At 34.4% G+C, this 20915-nt stretch overlaps 4 protein-coding genes across 4 annotated transcripts; 2 read left to right on the plus strand and 2 right to left on the minus strand.

Annotated features, from left to right (window-relative positions):
- The first annotated feature begins 355 nt into the window (after window positions 1-355).
- LOC132621364 (altered inheritance of mitochondria protein 32-like) lies at window positions 356-4581 on the plus strand. The gene is made up of 5 exons (XM_060335597.1): window positions 356-775; window positions 1502-1587; window positions 1986-2291; window positions 2813-2896; window positions 3968-4581. Exons 1-5 carry the CDS (start codon window positions 413-415, stop codon window positions 4287-4289), a joined length of 1161 nt encoding a protein of 386 aa, XP_060191580.1. The 5' UTR covers window positions 356-412; the 3' UTR covers window positions 4290-4581.
- Window positions 4582-5156: 575 nt separating this feature from the next.
- Window positions 5157-8397, minus strand: LOC132621363 (putative pentatricopeptide repeat-containing protein At3g01580). The gene is given in 2 exon segments (XM_060335596.1): window positions 5157-5912; window positions 5914-8397. Coding segments are annotated over 2 exon segments (2022 nt in total). The 5' UTR covers window positions 7843-8397; the 3' UTR covers window positions 5157-5819.
- Window positions 8398-9868: 1471 nt separating this feature from the next.
- On the plus strand, window positions 9869-10687 carry LOC132621181 (fruit-specific protein-like). Its single transcript, XM_060335350.1, has 2 exons — window positions 9869-10081; window positions 10368-10687. The coding sequence occupies exons 1-2, from the start codon at window positions 10012-10014 to the stop codon at window positions 10562-10564; spliced, it is 267 nt and encodes an 88-aa protein (XP_060191333.1). The 5' UTR covers window positions 9869-10011; the 3' UTR covers window positions 10565-10687.
- A 6641-nt stretch (window positions 10688-17328) lies between these two features.
- LOC132622525 (chalcone isomerase-like protein 1) lies at window positions 17329-20378 on the minus strand. Its single transcript, XM_060337131.1, has 4 exons — window positions 19809-20378; window positions 18500-18740; window positions 18313-18404; window positions 17329-17845 (listed from the first exon to the last, which is right to left on the minus strand). The coding sequence occupies exons 1-4, from the start codon at window positions 20158-20160 to the stop codon at window positions 17712-17714; spliced, it is 819 nt and encodes a 272-aa protein (XP_060193114.1). The 5' UTR covers window positions 20161-20378; the 3' UTR covers window positions 17329-17711.
- Between the last annotated feature and the right edge of the window lie 537 nt (window positions 20379-20915).

The following is a 20915-nucleotide window of genomic DNA, read 5'->3' on the forward strand; positions in this document are numbered from 1 at the left end:
AAAATTGTCACGTAGGCACCACATATAATATGTTAAAATCCATGTGGCATCCATGTCACTCAATTCCAATGTCTAACCTTGCTTATGTGAGACTATGTTAGAAATGAAGGGTATCTTTAAAACTTTGCTAACGGTAGGGGTATATTTGACCTCAACTTGTAACGGGAGGGGTAGATTTGGCCCCAACTTGTAATGGAGAGTAAAAGTAGCTAATTTATGAAAGTTGAGGGGTATTTTTAACCCTTTTCCCTAGAATGTATGTAAAATTTCTTTTTTCCTTTTTTGTCTTTAATGTGATTTTGGCTCGAACATTTTACAAATCTCTAACGAGAAAATTGGTTGTTGTCAACAATAATATCATTTTCTCCCAAATCCCAAGTCAGTCTGTACCTTGTAACTTGTAAGGCTTCCCATGCTTTTTAAGCACTCTCTCTCCTCAATCACATTTTACTTGCACTTCTCTTCAACAAAAATCTCTCAAAAACCCTTCACTCTCTTATCCGCGCGTGCACTAACCCACTCTATGGCCACCGGAACACCGGAAAACATCTCCACTGCTGCTGACGACGGTGATGACGTCAAGTTTGGGTTTAAGCGTTCGGAGATGTACGAGAGTAAACTTGCGGGTACAGCTACGTCATATGATCGTCATTTGTTCCTCTGCTACAAGTCTCATGACACGTGGCCTCCTCGCGTTGAAGCATCTGATACCGATCTGCTTCCTAAGTTACTCTCTAATGCTCTTAAAGCTCGTAAGGATGATATCAAAATCAAGGTTAGGTTTACTAATTTTGATTAATTTTGTTAATCGGTGCTACGAGAAACTTCATTGTTGTGATTACTGCTTCCTTATGTGCTAATGTCTACAAGCGAATTACGTACACCTTGTTTGGTTGGTTGTTACGTATCATTTCATAATGTATCGTATAATATTGTATTGTAGCGGTAATTAATGATAAAATAAGATTATTAGATAATAAGTAAAGATAAAATGAGGAAAAAAAATTAAAATCAAGGTAAGATTTTCTGAACTGATTACTGAAGGAGAATATTTTATTAATAAACTAATATATCTTTGAATGCTCTCTACAATTCTCCATGCTAAGCTATGAAACTAGCAAGCTGCAAATATTACTTTAACTCAAAACACGAAAACCTATTCCTATATCATTTAATTCTGATTTATTATGAATTAAACAAACTTGCAAATACCAAATTCTAAACAAATTTGGTTTCCTACAACTTTGAATTTGTCAAGCGGTGCTAGGAGGAACTTTATTGTTGTGATTACCGCTTCCTTATATGTTAATATATAGAAGTGAATTAAAGGTAAGGTGGATGTCGTTCGCCAAAATAATAGGTTTCTAAGTGTGTTAACTGGAGTAGTGCGCTAATTTTCTGTTTTGTAATTATTTCTAGAGTGAATCCAACTGATTTGTGATTAAGGTTTAGTTGATTGGTTGATATTGATTGATTTTTTTTGGGTGATTGTTTGCTGTAGACTCTTTTGACGGTATGCGAAGTACGTGATGACATGGAAGTATCAGATGGTGATATTCTGATTTTTCCTGAAATGATCAAATACAGGTAATTTATTTGCTTATTCATTATATCTAATTCTAGATTCATTTGTTTTAAAGTTTGGCATAAAGCTGCAGAAAGCTGATATTTCTTTCATAATTATATTCCATGCATTTGGGGAAGAATGACAATATTATACTCAATTTTAAAACATGAAAACGAGAAATAAGCATTCATGAATTTGACTTGATTCTATTAGCTAGATCCTAGCTTTCTGATATTTCAGAAGAAACCGGTTCTGATGTTGGCACATAGGCCATAGCCACATACCGCACTAAGTTGCCTCATTAACCTTACATTTTTTTTTTCTTCAAAATGTCGATCTAAACGTGTATGCATTGTCGGATTCGTTCAAATCAGTTGAATCTCATGACCTATATTCAAGTCTTGTTTCTATGATGAAGGGATTTGAAGGAGTCAGATGTGGATGCGTTTGTTGATGATGTGCTTGTTAATGGAAATCCTTGGAGCTCTGGATTGCAGGAGTCACTGAGTGGTTCTTATGTGTTTGTCTGTGCCCATAATAATCGCGATCGAAGATGTGGTGTTTGCGGACCAATTCTAATTGAGGAATTTAGCAAGGCGATTGAGTCCAAGGGTTTGAAAGACAAAGTTCATGTAACAGCTTGTTCCCATATTGGTGGCCACAAGTATGCTGGTAATGTTATAATCTTCAGTTCTGGCAAAGATGGGGAAATTGTTGGCCACTGGTAAGTCATATTCTTCTCTTATAAAGGAAGACCATATGTTGTTTTTCCACTAGCCTCCAGATAAACTCGTAATCTGATAACGGCAGTATGATACAAAATGTTTTTCATGAATATTTATTTATTTTTAAAATCCTTTACCTTGGAAAACTATTATACAGATAAGTTTTTGTATTTGGTTGGCTATAAAGTTGTGTCACATGTAATAATCATGGAAGGTGGGAGATGGGGCATGGGTTGGTGTTCTGGTGATATTTTTGAGTGCTAATTATTGACGCATTAATTACATATTGGTTGAAGCAAGTGAAATAAAGTAAGAATTGTGTTAGGAGATGGTCATTTTCTCCACTCAATGGAAAATATTTTTAATTGTGGGAAGATGTTGAACAATTTAAGCCAACATGGAAAATGATTTTATTAAGAAAAACACACATTCCGAGCAGCATGTCAAGAATCAATTAAGAAGCTTTGCATTAGACTGTCCATTACAGACATGTTATGTGCTCTGTGTTGTCGTACTGCAGGTATGGCTATGTTACACCAAATGATGTACCTGTTTTGCTTGATGAGCATATTGGAGAGGGAAAAGTCATTGAACGACTTTGGAGGTTTGTATTGGTTGTCCTTTCCTTTGTTTCTCTTTTTCATGCTTCAGTGTTGTTTGCTACATGGAACCACTTTTCTGTTTGGCTTTTGGAAGATTGGCTGTGGGCCACTTAATCTTGATGAAATATCTCGATGTTTTCCATACATTAAACTCTAGCTAGACATACATCTTACTCTTCAACTATGAGCTTGCTCAACGTACTCTTTAACTGTGCGGTTGTGCTCATTCCTATGCCATATTTGCCCATCATTTCATTTTGAAGGAGCAGCAGTTGCTTCCTTTTCCTTTTAGGTGGAGCATGGGGAACGATGTTATATTTACTTACATAGTTCAGTATCACTCACTTACTTCTCTTACGTAACAAAAGGTTGTCTCTTATTGATTTTAAGACACTTTGGGATTTGGTTAGTCTGTTGTTTGAAAAACTTGTTTTCTTTTGCTAGCTGATTATGTCATAATGTGGCGAAGTTGATTTCTCTCCATACTATTTGGTCTAGCGGCAAGGTGATCCTTCTCATTGCAGAAAGGAGATATTTTTGGGTTGAGAGTGTTATCAGTTGGGCGTTGTGTATAGGGTGATTTTCCCATTATTAGTTAAATTGTTTGCCTTATAAAAAAACACTTGGAGGATGTATGTTGATAGTATTATATATTATATTATATTATATAAGTATATTCCATACGATGGGCCACTAAATTTCAGAAACACAGAGCTTATTCCTTTCCCTCATGTTTAAACAGTCAACAAGTCCTTGTATGAGGCTATATCATCTTAGTCAGTTCCATTTTCTGGATGTGTCTCCGATATGATTGGACCAGTTTCTATGAGGACTGCTTGGAGGAACCATACCCCTTTATTAGGATTAATTGCCTCAATGCGGCCACTTTTTGCAAAATTTGATGGTTTGGTTGACCTACGTCATGCTTCTTTGACCTCTAAATTTTATGGTCTCCTAAAGTTTTGAATGGAGGAAGCGTCTTTAGCACAGCTGCAAAAGATGAATTTATTTTGCTTTTATTCTTAAATTGCTGTAATCACAGATGTGATACACTCTACTCTGGTCTACTGTAGGGGCCAAATGGGACAATATGAGAAGGTAACTGATAAAGTGGATGAACAGAAGGTTCCCGAAGTAACCAATGAAGAAAAGAAGCCTCTAGAAAATGGAACTCAGGAGAGTAATGTGACTGGTTTCAGCTGTTGCCAAGGTGATGCAGGAGTTTCTTGTTGTAGAGATGCAAGTGCTGAGCAGAAAGAGAGTAAGAAGGGGCAGGGAAGAGTTTCAAACTGGTTTGGCAAATGGGAGCAGCGAGAAGTTCTCACAGCCGTGGGCGTGGTTGGAGCGGTTGCTGTTGTTGCTGTGGCTTATGGCTTTTACAAGAAGTCACGGTGAAACATCCTTGACTCATTGTTAATGTGGCACAAACTTTTCGCTCAAGGGTTTTCGGGCATCTAGGTTTTGTAGAAAGGTAATAATGTTCGTGATATCTCGAACACTGAAAATGCATACACATTTAGTATATGTCAAATTTAAGAGTGAAAACTAAATGCAATCTGTAATTCAGACTATGGAGATGGGCTCCTTTGCTCGTTCCAAGCAAGAACTAGGACTGATAAATATAAAATGCCAACTGATTGCTATATGTACTTTAAAGTAACACTATACATAGATTCTTTAAATTCCAGATGCCTTGGTAGTTTTCGCTTCTCCTTGCTTGGATTCAAGGGTGAAGATCAATATGTTTTTATTAGGTTCTCTGTCTTAATAATTTGGTAGATTCAATAATTCTATCTGGAATTGGTTGGATTGTAGCTTCCGGCTCGTTAATCGTTATGGGCAATTTTTGTTTTGGTTTTTTTTTTTTTTTTTTTTTTTCGAGAAACAGGGTGATATAATAGTCTTTTCAGCCCGCTCCTTTTGACCACCATGGAAACGAGTCACAGAATACTTCTTGATGAATGGCTAGCTAGCAGTAGTGGTACGTCCGGTGTCTGTACTTCGTTGTCTTCTAACAGTTGTTGAATGTTACAACTTATAAATGCGTTTACACGATGCTTGTTGACTAATGGCTCGTGAACCTTAGGTTATCTCCGTTTCCCAACTTTTTGGGGAATTTGAAATTATAAAATTCGTCCTCTTCCCATGCAATTTTGTTAAAATAATTGGTGGGATATTTGACAAAATAATGAAAGAATGTTTGTTCAGTACCGTATAAAGGATTTTAGGCCATTCTGCTCCTAAAGAAGACATTTTGCCGTAAAATGAAATGAATGTAACATGCTGTCATGGCTATAAGCACACACAAGTCACAATGCTCGACTAAACTCCTAGTTACAACCACAACCATTATACAAGTATATCACTGTAAGACTAAAAAGAACAAAGAGAGATTTTTGCTCAAAAGTGAGGTTAATCTTATGGACTCGAGCAAATACTTTTGCTTATAACCAACCCGTATGTGAAATTCACTTGACCGATTAATACGGGATTTGCGCTGTGTAGGGCTCACCAACGGGAAAAAGCTTCCCATCGGGAATATCTCCATCCTAGGCTCGAACCTGAGACACCTGATTAAGGACAGAAGGATCTAAGCCACTGCCCGAGCTCTGACTTGAGCAAATACTTGTTGAACGTGATCTTCTCTCACGTCTCTTCGGTGGATTTCTCAAATGTAACCTTTTAGAAAATTTCCCCAACGTGTCTTAGGACTAGATGAAGGACAGTTGAGCAACTCATTTCTGACCTTCCCTCTTGTTTCCTGTGCAATCTGTTATATCCTGGATCTGGTGACACTACAGCAGTCCAAAAACACACAACCATCTCTCTAAATGTGGACAACTATCTTGCCCAGATGTCTTCTCTCTCAAATTTCAGAACTATTTAAGTTTTTCAGCATGATGCAGCAGAATGTTAAAATTAGGATCATAGATATGCTCTTAAGTCCCAGTGATATCTACCATTGGCTAAAAAGACATGGACCTCGTTCCTAAAGTCTAACAACACTTTGGCCAGTAATCTTTTTCAACTCTCTCTCTTTAATTGAACTTCTAAGTTCAGCTGCATCATCCCACTTCCCATCAACAGCATACACATTTGATAACAGGATATAATATCCTGCATGATCTGGATCTAGCCGGAGAAGATTCCTGGCGGCGACTTCTCCAATCTCTGCATTCTGATGAATCCTGCAAGCACCAAGCAAGGCCCCCCATACGTGTGCTCCAACCTCTGACTGCATTTGGTTAATGATGCACATAGCCTTGTCCAATTCTCCAGTTCGTCCGAGTAAATCAACAATGATTGCATAATGCTTTGATTCTGGCATCAGTTGGTACTCATTCAGCATCATATTGAAGAATTCAATTCCTTCCTCAACAAAACCTGCATGACTACAAGCCGTTAAAATTGACAGGAAAGTAACTTTGTTAGGCCTCACTGTAGAATCTGTAACCATACGATGAAATAACTTAATTGACTCCCTAGCTTGCCCATGAATTCCGTAGCCTGCAAACATGGAGCTCCAGATAACAACATCTTTATCTGTTAATCTTCCAAAAACCTCGATAGCCTCCTCCAAGCTACCACATTTTGTGTAACATTCAATAAGTGAAGCCCCAACAAACAAATTGCTGATGAACCCACCTTTAGTGACATAACCATGAAGACAACAAGCCAATTGAAGAATCCCCAACTCAGAACAAGCTCCAAGAATTTTAACCATCACAATATCATCAGGATGGATATCGCTGGCCAACATGTCACAAAATATTTCCATGGACTTGTTGGCCATTCCATTTTGAATACAACCACATAACAGACCGAACCAAGAAACAGAATCTTTGCTCAGCATCCTATCGAATACCATAATCGCTTCATTAGGTGCACAACAGCTCATGTACATATCAATCAAAGCTGTGGAAACCAATATATCCCGTTCAAAACCTTTCTGAAATGCTAATTCATGTATTTTCCTACCTTTTCCTATATTACAAGAAGCTTCACAAGCCTGCAAAGCACTAATCACACTTACCGAGTTAGGTTCAACTCCTTTATATATCATCTCATCAAAAAGACTTATTGCTCTATCAGTAGCCCCATTATGAGCATAACAAGAGATCACACAACTCCATGAGATTACATCTTTTTCTTCCATCACCCTAAACAAACTCTCCGCATACTCTATGGAACCAGTCTTTGTATATAAATTTAGCAAAGCATTAAATAAAGGCAGGGGATTTTCATAGCCCTTTCGAATTAGAACTCCATGAATACTTTTTCCAGCTTTCAAATTCAGCAACTGAGTACAAGCGGAGACAACAGTGACAAGAGTTATCGGGTCTGGACTAACGCCACGTGTTATCACCATTCCAGTAAAAACAGCTAATGCTTCATCAGGCTTAAAGTTCTTCTCATATCCAGAAACCAATGTAGTCCATAAAACAATATCCGGCTTTGAATATTCCTCAAAGGTGCATAAAGCATCGTCCATATTTCCACATTTTGAGTACATCTCAATAAGGCCTGATCCAAGAAACATGTTTGAATCAATGTTACCATGTTTCTTCCCCAACCCATGAATTGTTTTGCCAAAATTTAGTGTTTTTAATGCAGAACACGCCTTTAATGCGAAAAGTAGAGTGAAATGATCAGGCTTTTCGAATAAAAACACAGACGAAAAGAGTGACAATACTTCCTCAAATTGTTTTCTTCCACAGAAGCGTTGAAGAATGCAATTCCAAGTGTATACATTTGGGTGAGGAATTTCATCGAACAACTTACGTGCAGTTTGAAAAGGTAACAACTCGAAATATAATTCGGTCAACTTTGGAGCTAAGTGAGTTTCGTAAAGTAGTCCAGTTTTGATAGTTAAAGAATGCAATTGAGACAGCAATTTGGCTTTTCTACATACTCCTACAAGATTCAAGACAATTTCCCGTGATCTCATATGTCGCAAAAGATAAGCAGTTCGTATGAAATTACATTTCACATATTCCACCTAAGAAGTTACAACATTGAAGATTTCTTTTCAAAGTTTCACTACAATATCATGTGAAAGAATTTGAACATACCAACCAAAAAATTTAAGATAATGGGTGAAGTGCAGACACTATAAACCCATCATTATTCTTGTGTTTTTCAACGTTAGGACCAGTTGCGGAGCCAGGATTTTCATCGAGGGATTTCAAAAATTTAAATACACGAAGTCAGGTTCAACATCTACTATATATACCTAACAAAATAATTTTAACTTTAAAAATACACTATAATTTTTTGCCGAGGGAGTTCGAACCCCTGGAGCCAATGTGGCTCCGCCCCTGGTTAGGCCCTCATGCCTCATACTTAGGAAATTTCGGTCTTTAGGGATCGTTTGGGATAAATTAGTCCAAAAATTATAATCTCAAGACTATAATTTTGGGTAACTTAGTCTGCGAACCAAACATCCCTTAGTGTACTAGTTGGTGTTAGTTAAATGTTTCATATTGGTTAAAGAATCTTATACTATGATTTTGAGTAATTCTTGGGTCAAGTAAATGCGATAGTCCATTTTATTAAAGAACATGCGCAATGTGACCCTAGAAAAGTTCTTCATGGATTTACTTGTGATTGAGCTTCTATTTCTTCTATAGTTTATTACGGAGCCGTTTGGACATGATTTCATCTCATGAGATGAAATCATAAAATGAAATCATGTTTGGACATGCAATTTGGATTTCTTAAGTTGCAGTTTTTTTTATAAACATAAAAACCCCACAAGTTATGAAAACCATCAAAATTTTCCCAATTCTTATACAGTCTTACCAAATGAGTAAATCATAGTTCATAATAAAATTAATACGCTACTAGAAGGCCTTTCTAAAAAATACAACATCAATTAATCAAACTTTAGTTTAATAAAAAGGAAAATTTAACATGAATAGTAATGTAACTACTCTTTACTATAATCCTCACACATGGTAAATATGATTGGTAAATATATTTTAGTAACTTGCAGATTAATATTTAATACAAATGGTTGGTAAACATGATTGATAAATATATCTACTAACTTATGAGTCTTTTTTTATAAAATATAAACGTATGAGTCAAATTTTACATTTATATTTTTTGAAATCATGATTTCAAATCTCAAATCATGTCTTTTTGGATGATTTAAAATTTCATCTTTTGAGATGAAATCGCATGTTCAACGCTGATTTCATCTCATGATCTCACATGTCCAAACGCCTACTAAGTATGTGTACGTTAAGAAGATTTTTAAAATGTAACATGGGCTAGCTATTAATCTGCCGCAGGTTGTCATTTCCAGACTGTAGAGAGTAGTTGATTACTTGACTATGATAACAAGACATTATTTTTTAGATTAATTCAAGAAAAAGGACTTGTTATCACAGTCAATTACAATCAACTGCTCTACAAGGTCAAGAAATGAGATTAATAAATAGTAATCAGGATTACTTCTCAGTGGGAAATATTTAAATAAGAATAACTTGTAATCATGGCCAATTGCTCTCTAAATTCAAGAAATGAGAAAAAGAAATCATGAACTTATCAATGGGAAATGCGTGAAAAAATAATGACTTCTAGAATCTAGACTCTAGTCACACTCTTAACTGTTGGTAAAAGTCTAGAAATGAGATTAACAAGTAATCATAATATATCTTCTGATATATTGTGGAAATATTTATCAAGTGAGATTCCCAAAAACCAACTAGAAAATAAAAGATGGATAAACCCTAAATGCTTTTGACATTATTTTATGAAAAAATAGAGGTACTATTAGTAATTTGATCTTGGCTAAAGAGTTGACATTAATTAAAAAAAAGTTAATTAATCATTTAAATATTGACATGATCGGATACCAACTAGTGGTATGATCATTTATTTCAGGGACATGTTCATGAATCCTCAGAATAGGGAGCTAAATTGTTAAACAATTGCAACAAGTTGTCCCAAAAAACTCCAAATTAATTAGTTCAGCATTATTTAATAAAGACTTCTCTTTTATATAAGTTGACTGTAGGATAATTTTAGCAGCTATAGATCTGAGTCTTAATCAAATAACTATATATACACTCTTCTATTCTCTCTGATCAGTATCCAAAGTTGTGTTAGTATGGCTAGTGGACAAGAATTGCTCAAATATTTTGGCATCTTTTTCACCATTCTCTTTATAGCATCTTCAGGTATGTGACTATAATATCACTCTTTCTCTCTATCTTTTCTTATATTTAAACAAGATAAAACTATATATTTATCAACTGCTTTCCGGATTCTTTGAAAATGTCGATTGTTATGTGCCGAATTCTCCAAAGTAGTACATATTTAAGAATCAAATTTGAGTACCACAACATTTTTGGAGATTCCGAGCAACATAGTGACAATTGTGTTATTTGTTATGTTTCATTTTCAGTTTATATTATACTAAATTACTAATAGTGATCTGATTTTGGCCAAAATTATTATATGCAGTTATGGCTGTCCAAGAGATGCCACCAAATACGTTGATGGGAAAAAAGTTACTATCTCTCACAGATATAGTGACTTGTGGAAAGAAATGCAATAGTGATAGTGATTGCTCTGATGGTTGGATTTGTAAATCATGCAAGTACACTCAAATGCACCCTACTGATCCCTATGCAGAGTGGGTTTTGGCTTGTGTAATTTAAGAAAAAACTTTCTATCCTTTTTGTCTTGCTAATAATTTGTATTTTTGTGTGTGAAAAAAGTCAGGAAAAACACATGAATAATTGTACTTTTTAATACTTATTAAAGTGCAGCTGTTTGGATTATATGTATTCATCTCTGATCTCTCTCATATTCAACCTCTACTTCGAATTTCGGCAAATAATAATTAGAGTAGAGAGCTAACTGTACAAACTTATGGAAAATCAGCTGGATGGATGAATGCTTTGCGTTAATATAGCATTTTCACCATAGATACTCAATTGAAGCTTGCATATTAGAACTAGTGAAATCCTGCATGTAATTCAAGAGCAACCATGTCCAACTCATTCTTTTATTCAAACATATTATTCAGTGATACAAAATTAAGTCCTCTATAGCTAAACTAGACTAGATTTCTCACGAAAGTGAGCACAGATGAAAAGACATTACTTTCTCGCGATTTTCTCCGTACAAACATAACACCATAGCTGCACAGCACGAACAACCAACTTATTCCAAAACAATCTAGAAATTATTGAAGTTCCACTATCTTATTAGAACATAGAGAGCATGGATGCACCAAACTTCTCCTTGGCTTCCTGGTCAAAGGGATCTTCACCTAAATACATGTAAATGTAGGCCCTGCAGAGTAGTTCGCTTTCCACCTTGCTCACAATCTCACCCATCACTGCATTTTTAGTGAAGGTTTAAGTTTAATAATAGAGTTGGAATAGATAGCGCACAAAAATTGGTCAGAATTGTCTTTCTTGAAGGAGGATGAGACTTGAAAGAAACTCTATTTTGTTTTCCAGCCAAGCAGTGCTCACACTTTTCTAACTTAGCACTTTCAAAATTTGATAATAATTTTTTTTTGGCCAGAACATTTAGCCCTTTCTTGCTAATGTGGCTAAGCCTCTTATGCCATAATGTTGAAGAGTTATTGCTCTCAATTGCATTCACCATATCAACACAGGTAGAGGCCGTAGTCCAGTATAGACCACGACGCTTTTCGCCACGAGCCACAATCATGGAACCTTTAGTAAGCTTCCACGTTCCAGCACCATTGGTACTGACATATCCCTCATCATCCAAAACACCAACAGAGATCAAGTGCAAACGAACATCGGGTGCATGCTTTACATTGTTTAAACTAGTTTAGTTCCAATACTAGTTTCCAGACAAATTGTTCCAACACCAGCCACCCTAGATACAGTCTCATTACCCATACTCAAAGTTCCAAAGTCACCCGGAGTATAGGATGAGAAAAATTCCTTCCTTGATGTCACATGAGATGCGACACCACTGTCCACAACCCAACTTGACTCATCACAAGCAATATTTATCAGATCCGCATCAAGGATAGTAACAAAATTTTCTGTAGTGACGGTGGCCACACGATTGCTATCTTCTTTCTTTTCCTCCTTATCTCTATTCTCCTTTTTTAAAATCCGACAGAACTTTTTTGTGTGCCCCTTTTTCCTGCAATGATAACACTCAATATCTTTAAGTCTGCTTCTGGATTTGCTTCTATGATGTTCTCTATTTTGAGAACCACGATTCTTGCCTCTCCCCCTAGTGTCAGTCACCAAGACATCTGATGAGGAGGAACCTTGAGATTTTCTTCTCATCTCTTCATTTAAAAGACTGCTCTTGGCAAGATCCATAGAGATCACACCACCCGGAGCAGAATTTGATAATGAAGTTCTAATAATTTCCCAAGAATCTGGTAGGGAACCAAGTGGAAACAAACCTTGAATTTCTTCATCAAAATTAATGCCCATAGCAGATAACTGGTTCATGATCCCCTGAAAAATATTCAGATGATCTGTCATTGCGGAACCATCGTGGTATTTTAAACCCAGCATTTGCTTTATCAAAAACATCTTGTTGTTACCAGTTTTCCGAGCATAAAACTTTCAAGATGCTCCCATAGGATCCGAGCATGTGTCTCCCCAGAAATATGGTTCAACACATTATCGTCAACCCACTGTCTAATAAAGCCGCAAACCTGCCGATGCAACAAATTCCACTCTTCATCTGATTTATTATCAGGCTTTTTAGTGGCAAAGACAGGTTGATGAAAATTCTTGACATAGAGCAAATCTTCTATTTTGCCCTTCCAAATGGCATAATTTACGCCACTCAAAGTAACTATTCTACTAGTGTTGGCTTCCATCGTTTATCACAAATACAAATACTATTTTTTCGGAGACCAAAGTAATTCTTTTCTGATGTGGAAGTTCAGACTGTGCTGCAACCACAGAGCATACTCAGATAGAACCTTGGCTCTGATACCACTTGTTGGGAATAAAATAGACTCGCAAAAATAATATTCACGGTATTAGTGATAAACGCGGAACACAAACTTATGGTTAAATCAGCAAGAATAAAATGCAGCAATAATGACACTAAGATTTTACGTGGAAACCCTTCTGAATAAGGGAAAAATCACGGCCAAGAGGAGCGGCTGATATCACTATAGTAAGGAATTTTACATTGTGTAGTCACAAGTATAAATACTCCAAAGACCACTACACACACAAAAAGAAAAAACACTCTTTTGATTTTTCTCACCTCACTACAATATCTCTCACACTCTATTTTTCTTCACAGACTATTTTCTTACAGTCTATGGAATACCTTACTCTCTATAAAAAAAATTCTCTCTTTTCTGGTGTGTTTAAAGATGATGGAGAGCTTGTTATTTATAGGGATGAAATGTGCCATTTTTCATCCTTGCATTTAATTTGGCTGGTGCCAAATTCAACCTTTTGCAACTATTTTTTACAAAAGTTGCAATTCGGCCGGTGCCAAATTTTCCCTTTGCAGATTTTTCCTTATCAAATAATGGGGATGGACCCCACACGAATAGGTTTTAGACTAGTCGAAGAACTTCTAATATAATTATTATTACTATTGCATATACATATATAATATAAAAATTGTTTTTCACTTTTATTTTATTGTGATATAAATTATAATGATGCATGTTATGAATTGAGTTTAAATAGTGACACTATTAGAAAAAGAGGGTTTTCTCACCGACATTTGGTGAGAAATTTATGCTATTAAACATGATTTTCCCACCGAATTTTCACCGAAAAATTTCACTGGAAAAATGCACTGTGGGAAACAGGTTCCCATTGAAACGTTGAGAAACTTCCTAAATTTTTTGTGTAAAATATCTACTATGTAGGTTTTCTCACCGACATTCAATGAGAAATAGCCACCGAAAATTTTTCAGTGAAAAAATAGTGATTTTTTAGTAGTGTGAAGAAGTGAAGATTCATGTATTCGACGACAGAATTGAGGCGCAATTGTTTTTGTTTATTTTACAATATTCTCCGTAACATATATTCATATTTGTACAAAAATAGTTAATAATACTTGTGTGTTGTTAAAGCAGATAAAGGCGAGATTATCAGGAGGCCACTTCCGTATGCTCAATGAAAAGCTCTACACTTGCTCGTGCGTCTTTCTTTTTTCTTATTCTTTTAATCTAATTGAGAAAAACCACTAAGGTTTTTGTAATATAAACCCCCTTGTAAAAATAATATTAATCTTTTAGTAATTTTCTCTTAGTGTAAAGTAGTTTTCGGGTTCCCCAACTTTGGTATTAGAGCAAGATTTTTGGACCTAAACCTATATTTTAGACAACAGTTTATGAGAAGACCGTTTTCTGCTAGACTAAGAAGACAAACTGCTATACCTGTTCATAGACAATATTATATGAGACAACATAGTTTTACTAAATATATAAGTTATAATTATCGTATGATATATTTAACTCGAAAAAGACTTACAAATCATAGAGAAACAAGAAAGTTTTTAACAGAATATTGTAGATATATAGATATAGTCCATCGCCGAGACTTGCATGATAATATAACAATACTAAGTTTAAGAATTAATCTTAATTGGGAAATATATTTCACCAACAACGAGATAGTTAGAACTGAAGATTGTATTAGACATCTAGAACAGAAAGTAAAATGTATCCCATTAGGGTAATGCAAGATAACTATTTAGAGGTAAAACAAGAGTTAGAAAGAATGTACCCAGAATATATCAGATTAAGTAGTATTAAAGAGAACCAATTAAGATTATAAGAATTAATAGATATAATATCAGGATTAAAATATAAATTATTAGGACATATAAGATCTAGGAAATACTCTCAAAAGCAGATCCAGAAGCGATTTAAGCCATACTAGTTACCTCTACATGAAAACACAACCTTTTGTTAAACACATAGCTATAAACTACTGGTATTTATATAGAGATATAGAGAAAAGAAGAGAATATAGAAAAGTTGAAAAAACCTCTCCCTTAGAATTAGTGTACATTAGGTGAGATTCTGGCTGCAGAATCTTTTTTATATTAAAATCTTTTAGATTTCATTCCATCCCTGCATATTCTTCAGAATTTATTTTTATGGGTTTTATTAGTCTTATTCCTCTATTTTCCATTATTTCTACTACATCTTCTACCTTAATTTTAAATTTTGTATTACTATTATTAGTCTTTTTTCCTAAAAAAAAAACTACACAAATTAATAAATTATTACCGTCACACATCTCTTCATATCCCTTGGTCTGTATTCCTATTTTTATGTGTTTTTCAAATTCTGCTAAATTCATTATAAAGTCTGGGTTAATCTAAAAGATTCCTCCATTGTTTGTCATGTCTACTTCCCTTAGTCCTATTATTGATTTTTTCATGTCTGACCATCTATCGTCATAAATTACTATTAAAACTTTAGTTCCTAAGTTCTTTCTAGTTAATCCGTTTAATCCTACTACTATTAATCCCATATGCATTAAACTTCTTCCAGTGTTTTTTATTTGTCTTACAGCCTCTGGATTTATTAGATTTATTGTAGTAACTTTAGTTCCTATAGCTGATAATTGTTCTTCTCTATAATGTCTATATAATTGTGTTGTACTTGAGAATTGTCCTATATTGTATAAAGTCTTTGGATTTAGTAGTTTTAATTGATTTTGTTGGAAAATCTGTATATCTCTATCTACGTCTATTACCTCACTTAGCTGTTGATTGTTTTCTTCTGGTCTTCTTCTATTTAGGATTCTTGATAAAAGATTATTACTTATTCTATTGTTTGAAAAACTTACTCTGGGTCTTTCTTGTCCTTGCCTTTCTGATCTTCCTTCGTTTCTTGGTCTAATTGGAAGAAAGTCCATTTTTGTGGTTTTCTAATTACTTTAGCTTTCTCCTTTTGAGGTGTTATTTCAACCTTCTTTAATTGTTCTATTAATTTTGAGGCTTCTTGTTGGACTATAGTTAGTTTGTTCATGAAAGAGTAATTTCTTTAAGCTCTTCTAATGTCTTTTTTAAATCTTTAATATCGTTATTTAATTTTTCTATTTGTTGTGTTGTTTGTGTTACTATCTGGTTTGTCTTTATTTCTATTTCTTTGGGTTTTTCTAGAATAGCCTTAATTAACTTTTCTATTTCAATCTTTATAGGCGATTTTTCTAAATTCAATCTATTAGTTTAAAATCTGAATTTTTCGTTCTAATTCTAATTCTTGTGATTTTAGGTAATCAAAATTATGTTCTAATTTTTCTAACTTCTTCTTTTGATTAGTTTGAGAAACTTCTATGACTTCCAGTATTCTAGTAATGTCTTTATTATTTTCTTGAGTTTTTTCACTAAAATTTATGACTAAATCTACTAGTGTATTAAATTGTTTGTCTTCGCTATGTAATATATGTTTTCCGTTACTAAAATTACACTTTATAATACTATGATCTTTTAATGCTCTATATTTCTTTTCTGATATCAAAGTTGGGGAACCCGAAAACTACTTCACACTAAGAGAAAATTACTAAAAGATTAATATTATTTTTACAAGGGGGTTTATATTACAAAAACCTTAGTGGTTTTTCTCAATTAGCTTAAAAGAATAAGAAAAAAGGAAGACGTACGAGCAAGTGTAGAGCTTTTCATTAAGCATACGGAAGTGGCCTCCTAATAATCTCGCCTTCATCTGCTTTAACAACACACAAGTATTATTAACTATTTTTGTATAAATATGAATATACGTTACGGAGAAATATAATTACAACCTTATCGAGAAAAGACGTAGCTTTTTTGGTTTTTGAGATTACATTTTTTGAACCAGAAGATTGATCCAAATCGGAGATATTAGAAGCAGAAGATTCTTTGTGAAGTTTTTTTTCCTCTGTTCCTTTTACGGCTCCGCTTTTCTTCTTTCTTCATCCCAGCTATCCAGCTTCTCGTTTCTCACTTCTCACTGTTGGTTGTTGTTTAGGGATGGCTACCACCGATTGCTCTGATACCAAAGTGATAGGGAGGTTATGTTTTTATTTCAATATAAACATAAATATGGCTCTAAATATATAGTGGTTTTTAACAAATATTTTAAACAATTCTAGATTCAAGCATGAGTTTTGATTCGGTTGCTCTATACAATTTGGACACCTAGATCAATTAATGGAGAAAAATAATGATAGCACAAGTCAAAAGAGACGGTTGAAGACATTTCAGAAAAAGACTTTAGTAGAAATGATAGCAAAAAGACAAAAGCAAAAAGAAGAAGTCTCAACAAAAGAAGACTCTAGTGAAAGCAAGATAAAGACTTTTCAGCAAAGAAAAAGAAGGAACAAAATAATTACATTTTAAGAAAAGAAAAAAAAGACTTTTTGGTGGAAGCAATACAAAGACATCTCAAAAAAAAAGATTAAACTTTATTAAAGTAGCTTTAATAAAGTAATAGCTTTAATAATTCAAAATTCGATAAATCATAGTTATAGTGGAGAGCTAACTATACAACTTATGGAAAATTAATTGGATGGATGAATAACATTTTAAACCATAGATACTCAATTGAAGCCTGCATATTAGAACTAGTGAAAGTCTGCATTTAATTCGAAAAAAACCCACCATGTCGTACTCATTGTTTTATTCAACAACATATTATTCAGTGATGCAAAACTAAGTCCTGTATAGCTAAATTAGACTAGATTTCTCACGAAAGTGTGCACAAGTGAAAAGACATCACTTTCTCGCGATTTTCTCCCTACGAACAGAACACCACAGATGCACAACACGAACAAGTCAACTTATTCCAGAACAATCTATAAATTGTTGAAATCAACATCAATCTTAGAGCATAGAGAGCATGGAAGCGCCAAACTTCTCCTTGGCTTCTTTGTCAAAGGGATCTTCTCCCAAATACATGTAAATGTAGGCCCTGCAGAGTAGTTCACTTTCCACCTTGCTCACAATCTCACCCATAACTGCATTTTTAGTGAAGGTTTAAGTTATTAGAGTTTGAAAAGATAGTGCACAAAAAATTGGTAAGAACTAGAAGTGTACATGTTTGGTATATGATGAAAGTCTTTTTTTTAGAAAAATATTTTTGAAAGATGACTTACTCATTTTTTTATATTTTTTTTTGGAATATATTTTTTGAGAAAACATTTGTTAAAAACTTACAATAATAGTAGCAAATAGGATAGTCTGTTCATAAAATTTCTGATCATTAAAAATTGATAATCATATCCAGCGTTGCTTAAAGCAACCAATGAAGTTAAAGAATTGAGATAATTGTGAATGAAAATGACTTCCGTTCAAAAGTGAGGAAAGTTATTTTCCCTTTTGGTGGATTTTTTTTTTCTTGAAAATTATTTCCCGATTATCACCAATTTATTTTTTAACAAATATTTTTCATCGTCGCATACCCCTAAGATGCGAGTATGATTACCTTTAGTCTGAAGAACGTATCCTGGAAGCCTGGAAATCTCAATCACTGATCCAGAAGTGAGCTTTATGTCATCAGATGCTTCGCCCATGATCCTAATATATTAACATGATTATTAGAGTTTTGACATTAACTTATAGTTAATTACAGTTAGTCAGTAGTATTTAAAATTGTTAATAGTAGTAAATACTTTTTGGTAAGCTCTTCATTCTTGCTACCAGTGAGTTTCTTTATGGCTGCTCCAAGTCCTTCATAGAAATTCTTCCTTACCACACTCATGGAGAGCCCAGAGAACACTATCACCAATCTCACCATCATACCAAAATCACTATCAATCACTATTTGATACATTTCCTTTGTTGGTTTGGATGGTGCTTTTCCAATCTTTGAGACCACGAATTCTTTCAGTTTCTCATTGTCTGCATATATTCCTGGATAAATGAAGATGCTTAGGATTGAAAATTTTGAAAAATATACTATAAACGCCAGCAATGCATGTAAATTGAGGGTCAATTTGACGTATGGTGATCACTGTATTCACAGTTCACTATAACAATAAACTCACAAAACTATTGTTTGTTACATTGTAGTAACCGAAAAGGTCACAAATTTTATTTTATCACTTTAAAGTAACTAATAACAATAACAGTAAAGTCACAAAAACTTTATCTATTATAATAGTAAAGTTACCCTTCATGTGTACACTAGATTTTGTCGTTATATATAATGGTAAAATTTAGTGATTATAGGCTTAATGCATATGCAACCCCCTGAACTTGTCCCTTTTTTCCATTTTGGCACCTCAACTAAGTGTTGTTCCTATTGAACCTCTGAACTCGTCCTCAAGTGTGTCTATCAAACACAATCTGATTTACATAGTATTCTATCTTCAATGTAACAACATGCTAAATATATACTCTAATTTAATTATGCCATTTTAGCTCAGATTTGCAGCAATTGAGAAGGAAAAAAAGTGTAAGCTCTTAATTAAGCTGGCAGTGAAAGAGCAGAACCAGCAGAAACCGACACATCCATGACCTAAAGAATAGCTTACCACACGTCTAAAATATTACTTTACCTTCATTACCACAATTTATTTTTTGCTTCTAATAAAAATCAGATTTAGAGGGTTTGATAGACACACTTGAAGACGAGTTCAGGAGTTCAATAGGAACAACACTTAGTTTGAGGTGCCAAAATGGAAAAAAGGGACAAGTTTAGGGGGCTGCATATGCATTAAGCCGTGATTATACTGTTGTACTAGATTTTGTTCAACAATTTTAGTGCAACAAAAGTAGATCTGCGACTTCTACTTTTATAGTAATTGATAAGTTCAGTTAATTTAACATGACAAACACTATTTTGTAACTTTACATACAATATATAGAGAATAAAGTTTAGTGATCATATACCTGAAACTAACACAAAAACAGAACTAGCTAGTTGTGAAGTTATTTAGCTAACATTAAGAAAGAATGGATTTAATGGAAGAAAACTACCAAAGGCATAAATTTTGAGGCCCATGCCAAGCATGCTTTTCTTCCTTAAACCAACAGCTTTCAATAGCTTTCCATCTTCTAATAATTTGACTGGGAAAGAAATTCCAGTTTTTGGTTCAGTCTCAACTGGAATTGCCTCCTCTTTTATAGCTGCTGCTGCACCATTGGATTCTTTGTCATCCTTCTCCTTTTTTTCCTCTTCAGTTTTAGCTCCATCAGTAATATTCTCCTCTTTTGTTTCTCTGATCTGTTTTTCATCAATTGCTGACTTATTATTCAAAGGAAGACCAGTTTTCGGGTCGATTTCAATTGCCTCCGTCATTGAAGTCACATTTTCCTTAGTGCTTGGCATTCTAAGCTGATGGTTGATCAAAGGAAAAAAAGGATGACAAGTAGGAATGACTATGATATAGTTTGGTGTTGCTGTGGTTTGAAGTTTTAGGGGCAAATGGGGTCATATTTATAGTGTAAAATTGTTGTGAAATATCATTGATTTCCCATGCAATTGTACCTCGGTATGAGCACTCAGATAATTTTCTTATACGTGTTATTCCATATGTAGCTTAGCTAGGCTCATTAACTGCTCACCTTGAAGGAGGAGGAGGCAGTTATGTTCATTGTAGTGATACACATTTCAAGGGACCTGTTATGTTGGCTTTCATTAATGATCTCCTTTCTTCATTTTGAGTGACTGATATTTCCTACAATTTCGAGGTGACGGATATATTAATCGAACGGATGGGTAATAAGGTACACCTCCCATGTGGTGATTAAATAAGATTAAAAATTATTACATTCATTAAAAGGTGCAAGTAGCATGCATTAATGATAATTAAAATGAGAGAAAGTCTTATGAGATGCTATTATATATCATGTCATGTCACCTAAAATCATATGGAAAGAGGTTGCCTTGAAAGACCTACAAATCCCTTGAATCAACATAGATTTAGCTAAAGATAAGGTGTCTTGAAACTTGAAAGACCTACAAATCCCAGACTAATTCTATTTGGGAATTTTATAAGAAACTGGGGCCAGACTTGGCCACACAATAACTCTGAAGCCCCAGCGCGTCTTGGGCCGACCATCTTTGGTTAGTTACAAATCTGG

The sequence above is a fragment of the Lycium barbarum genome, chromosome 12, assembly GCF_019175385.1.
Source record: "Lycium barbarum isolate Lr01 chromosome 12, ASM1917538v2, whole genome shotgun sequence".
In the NCBI taxonomy this organism is placed as follows: domain Eukaryota; kingdom Viridiplantae; phylum Streptophyta; class Magnoliopsida; order Solanales; family Solanaceae; genus Lycium; species Lycium barbarum.